Source organism: Eimeria necatrix, genomic scaffold, assembly GCF_000499385.1.
Source record: "Eimeria necatrix Houghton genomic scaffold, Enh_scaff163, whole genome shotgun sequence".
Taxonomy (NCBI): Eukaryota; Apicomplexa; class Conoidasida; order Eucoccidiorida; family Eimeriidae; genus Eimeria; species Eimeria necatrix.
This window is the reverse complement of record NW_013652324.1, coordinates 60,676-65,999: the sequence shown is the minus strand read 5'-3', so window position 1 is coordinate 65,999 and position 5,324 is coordinate 60,676. Positions and strand designations below refer to the sequence as shown.

The 5,324-nt window shown below is 45.7% G+C and overlaps 1 protein-coding gene across 1 annotated transcript; it reads left to right on the top strand.

Annotated features, from left to right (window-relative positions):
• Window positions 1-3,985: 3,985 nt before the first annotated feature.
• ENH_00019200 (hypothetical protein, conserved) lies at window positions 3,986-4,933 on the top strand (the record flags this gene model as incomplete). Its single annotated transcript, XM_013579360.1, has 1 exon — window positions 3,986-4,933. The coding sequence occupies one exon, from the start codon at window positions 3,986-3,988 to the stop codon at window positions 4,931-4,933; it is 948 nt and encodes a 315-aa protein (XP_013434814.1).
• Between the last annotated feature and the right edge of the window lie 391 nt (window positions 4,934-5,324).

Here is a 5,324-nt window from a genome sequence, read left to right as displayed (position 1 = left end):
GAGACAGCGCCGGCGCCAGAGCAAGCCTCCCTCCCTTAGGGACTAGGAGGCGAGCTCCCAGGAGGGTGCGAAACAGAGACAGATTTGATAAACTCGTGATTTTGTATTCTTAATCGCTATAGCTGGAGTTTCTAGGAAATGGACTAGCGTAGGGAGCAGTTTATAGACCCTGCCCACGGGACTGAGAGCACGTAGTCGCAGCTGCGGGCGCAGTGCACTACAGGAACATTCTTGGGAAGACCACTTTAATTTGTTGGTCAGCGGCTACATGTTATTCGTAGGGAAAATCTCAGTACATTGCGGGTCTGCACGATCTTCCGGTTTTGCCAGAGCTCGGCACTGACATTCAGGTAGGTAATAATGTGCTTTGCCAGAAACAAGTTATAGCATGCATAATTTCTGAGATCCCACGAATAAGCCAATTAATAACGGAAGTTACGGTCACTGCCAATTTGTATGTTTGTGCGGGCAAATCGAGGTTTCAGTCCAAGAAATTTCCTGGACTTCACTGTGAATTTAAAGTGCACGTCGCAAATATCGGAGCCCAAATCAATTTTTATAAGGTTATGGCAGCCTTAAAATCTAGCATGTCCCATAGGCCCAAAGGCTTCTGGGCAGGCCTAAAGGCCTTCTCCCTGTGCTGAATGCCGAAAGTACGAGGTGGCGTGCGATCACGGCAAACAAAATGGCCGATTCACTGCCTAGAGAGTTCTGGAGTACACTTGAGCTAAAAGGAAGCACCACGAACGGAAAATCACCACAATCTTACTCCAGGCGTAGTGGGGAGAACCGAATCCCACAAAAAGGACGCTCCAAGGAGTCCAAAATTATTCCGTACTGTTTGGGAAGATTAATATCTTTTCAAGTATAAAGCCTGTAGCCATTGCGGTATGCGACAAGGAAGTCCAATGCTGCAAGACGTGGAGGTGTTCCCAGTTGGTCACTGATCTCACAAGCAGCGCGTCCTTAACGTGCCTATCTCAGCATGCACAAGCCTTGCTCGTTGCAAAGACGTAAACACCATGCCTTTTCTTCTATTTGTGAGTGCGTTTCGTGATTGGAGCGCGGGGCAGCCCGCAACTCCAGTTGTCATGGTATCTGCTGAGCCACTCAACCCTTCCTGTACTCTGCTTTAGAGGCGCACTCTGGATAGTGGCAATAGCGCATCTCTTTTTCACACCTGAGGCTGCTCGAAGTCTTTCGTAGTCCAAATTGAGCCTCATGTAGTGATGTCCAGAACTCCATGAAGCCTTCGTACATTGAATAGGCTCATCGATAGTTCGACTTCAAGTTGTGGATAATTATGATTCTCGAAGCTTATAACTGAACCCAAACGCAAACATTGCGGAAAACTTAGAAGCCATCCATGATTCAGAGAACTAAGCGTGAACGTGTGTGAGACCGCGGCGCCAGTAACTAAGAAAAATAGAATGTTTCATCTTTCAGACTCGATGAGACATATACGACTAAATCGTTTCTTTCTGAATCTATAGCTAAGAAAAGGTGTACAGAATGGTTCACACTGTGCCTCATACATATTCTTACGGGCAGCGTAAGGTGATGGCAACGATTAGAAGCTTGGCTCGTTACGCTCAGCATTATTGCCTTATACTGAAACTATGCATGGATGCTCAATGCCGAGCTTTATATGAAGTTCCATTCTTCTTGATGGACCTATGCCTTTCGTCAGTTTGTATGGTAGCGCTAATAAGCATTTCCCGAAAGCGGCTGTTTTAGTGTTTTCAATAAATCACCAACGTGGCAATGCCAACTATCGCATTTGCGCAGGTGAAAAGGATGAAGGCTGGGTCCCAAGGTGATAAATATGCGAAAAAAGCGAGCTGAAGTAAGAAAAACTAGCCGGGATCATCGCGCTTTTGAACTGATTTGTACTTTTGAGTTTCTAAAGTTTCATAGTGTCACTGCTATCTATTTATCTTGGTAGCCACGAGGTCTCATCCTTAATCTACCTGGAGATTACGGCATATGCGTAGCTGTGAATACACACGTGCAGCGAAAACATCAAACTATTGCATATGAGAAATAGAGGGGGGAAGCGTGCCTTGCAGTAAGGTCAAGGCACACGGAATGGCGAGTGGCTAGGTGCAGCTGTTAGACAGGACTGGAAAAATTTAGAAAGTCCGAAAGAGCATCAATTGCTTTTTATCATTAAAGCAGATATTTGCCCGAGGTACCCAGTAATGCCATGAGTACCATATTACACCAAGGGAAGCATTTAATTAAAGCCCACCAACTTGATGAACTTGTCTGTGTATCCACTTTTATGCACTGATCCTTCAACAGAAAGTAAAATTTCGGCACTGCAGAGTGGTAGCTCGTTATTTCCATGGATCTATTTCATTGGACTTTGCATTTTAAAAGCCTCGGAGGATAGACATCAAGGCATATTTGATTGGCGTGGGTGCCGCCTGCCTTGCTCAGAAATAAACTGGTTACAAAAATCTGTATTAGCAGTCTTTTGTGCATCACTGTATGAATATTAATGCACCACTAACTATACTATGCGCCTAGAAAATGATTGCTTGCCCAAACGTCCTAAATTAGCGTGTATTCAACCGCAAAATTTCCGCAAGCAAAGCCACCCATGACGAACGCAGGCGTGCTGAGGTTTGTTCGTTATCATCAGCTTGGTCGTTCCTTTCGCCGATAAACTGGAGCAAACTGGGATTCTGACACTTCATCTGCTGTGCTACAAACGAATGAAAGCCCTCTTCATTTAGTGAACGGCATGCACTTGTATATCGTGAGCTCTGCCAGCATCAGCAGCATCCATATGCGTAGACATGCATAGACCTGCCTCTGCAAGCATGCCTTGGGCACAGGAGATTTCGCTTGCTGAAATTTTGCCGTACAATGCACTGACATTAATCCGACGTCATGCTTTCATGCAGTTTAGGCTGTCGAACTTTTTCTCGATACAGCGCATAGCCAGACACAGCTCAGCTGTCTGCAGTTTACATGGGGCTCGGATACTTGCTCTACTCGATGGATGAGATAGAAACATTGTTACTTTGGCCTTCCTACAGGAACATAACATCATTTCGGTTGGTCTTTTTTTCAAAGGAAGGAATTACTGGACTCCAAGCAATCACTCACAGAATGCACCTTTGGCGTTTGTAGCTGGCGTTTCAAGCTGAGAAATTAAATAGTTGTGCATAGAAGTATAGTACATACAATCGTCGGAACAAGTACATGGAAGCGCCCGCTACAGTATATTGATTGTCCCATTCCGCCTTAATGCAACATATTGTTGACTGTAGTTGCATCGCTGCTTTTGGCTCATAGGCCCACATGAATAGAAAATATATACCCTCAATAGGGGTTACTTGGGTATTTTCACGGAATTGTGCATTTGCTGACCACATGACGCCTGCAGCACCGGCACTGCACCTGATTCAACATCTAGCCACCGTAATGCACTGGGACACTTATGTTGAATGGCAAGCTTTGCGAACAAGCGGAACAACAGCAAAGTTGCGAATTGCTGCCTTTGCTGCAATCGTGACATTCATGCTGGATCTCACCAAAGACGACATTTCCAGATGGGGCTACGTTTGGCTGCGTGCGCGTAGCGGTTCAACAAGGTCGGACGAACAGACCAGCACTATATCTTCGAGAAAAATGACCTGATCTAAGAAAATTTTCTTTTGTGTTATTGGTTTAATTCGTGAAATGCATGCTGATAGATTTTGCACCTATTTTGGAGCTACATCCCGCTTATGTAGCTGTGCGGTTATGCACAGACAGGCACACTGGTGACCCCACAGCACCCAAGCCTCCGAATTTACCTGAATTTACCAGTGGCCAGCCAGTGCATTGAAGCTTTTCCTGATTATGTCAGCATGCAATAAACCAGAAACAATATGGTCATATAGGCAGGCAACCATAATGCGAAAACAAGGTTTTGCAAACATCGGTTACCCGCATTGCCTTTCCAGTTTTAGGCTTTCATTCACCTGCCCAAATGAGAGTTCATATAGTTCAGTACCCCCTGGCAGCTTCTGTGCCGCTAATTTTGGGGGCATGCATGACCCTTTCCGTCCTCTTATTTTGCATGCTTATCCTCCTTCTGTACTTGAGGAGCAACAGTGAGCTTACGATGCTGCACAGGATAAGCAACTGCTTGCGTGTGTTGGTAGTAAGCCAGACCGCATTTACGGTGACAGCTGTTGTAATTTTGTCAGTTGTCAATGCAGCCGAGGACCGATCCTCTGCTACTTTCTCCACCATTATATCTGGGCGCCAAGCGGCCAACGTCCTGAAAGCAGCTTTTGCTGCACTTGTTGCTGGATATTCTTTCTTTGCAACCGAGCATCATATTTTTAGGTGGGTAGCACTTGTGGGTGCGGCGACAGTTTCCGGCATAGATGCTGTGGATCTGGCAAACCTGGGCCACCTGATAGGGCAACTGCAGGCAAGCGAGGATGCCCTCAGTAATGGAGATGCCTCAGCCCAGTCCCTAGCAATATGGGCTCTAAAGATCCAATACTCTGCAAAAGTGTTTTCATTCTTCTCCTGGCTGCTGGCAATGCAAATAATTGGATGCCTTATGCATGCTTTGGGATGGTTTGAGCTCAATGAGCTTCCAAACGACGAGGAAGTTGCAGGGCACTTGAAGGAGCTTGCAAGGGCCACAATTAACAGACGTATCCAAGAGAAGAGAAATCCAGAACGATTCGAAGAAGGAACTGGCAAACGCCTCTTTAACCCAACCGATAAGTTGGAGGTAACATGGGATCAGATGACAGATTTGATAGTCGGGCGAGATAAACGGACAAGCCATCCTATTTCCACCAATCCCCGTGGACAAATCCCTCCTGAAGTTAAAAAAGAGCTGCGTCAGATTCTTCTCAAGATGGGAATAAAACGAAATCAAATTTATGAAATACTTGACGACGAAGAGGATGAATGAAATTATCAGATCTAGCAAAAAGCTCGCTATTCTTTCCCGTTTATGCCCTGAGCTGCTGAAGGCGAAACGTATCGGGGGAAATAGAAGGAAAATCCTGTCTGTGAATGATGGAGAACCCCATCCAAATGCAAGTGGTTGCAGCAGCGGCTTCTGTAATGGCCAGCAAAGGCGTTACTCTGCAGTGAACCACCTCTGGGTCGGAAACTCAACTTTTTAATGCAACAGATTCTCTGATGTAGGCATGAGGCTTTTAAAAAGCTAGCCAGTTTTGTTCGGATAGTGCAAATTTATCCTCTCAACAGACCAGGGCAGCTAGGTTTTTCGTATATAGACCATGACATCGACCAAAATTCCCTAGCGTGTTACCTTCACCATGGACTACGCAGTCGTA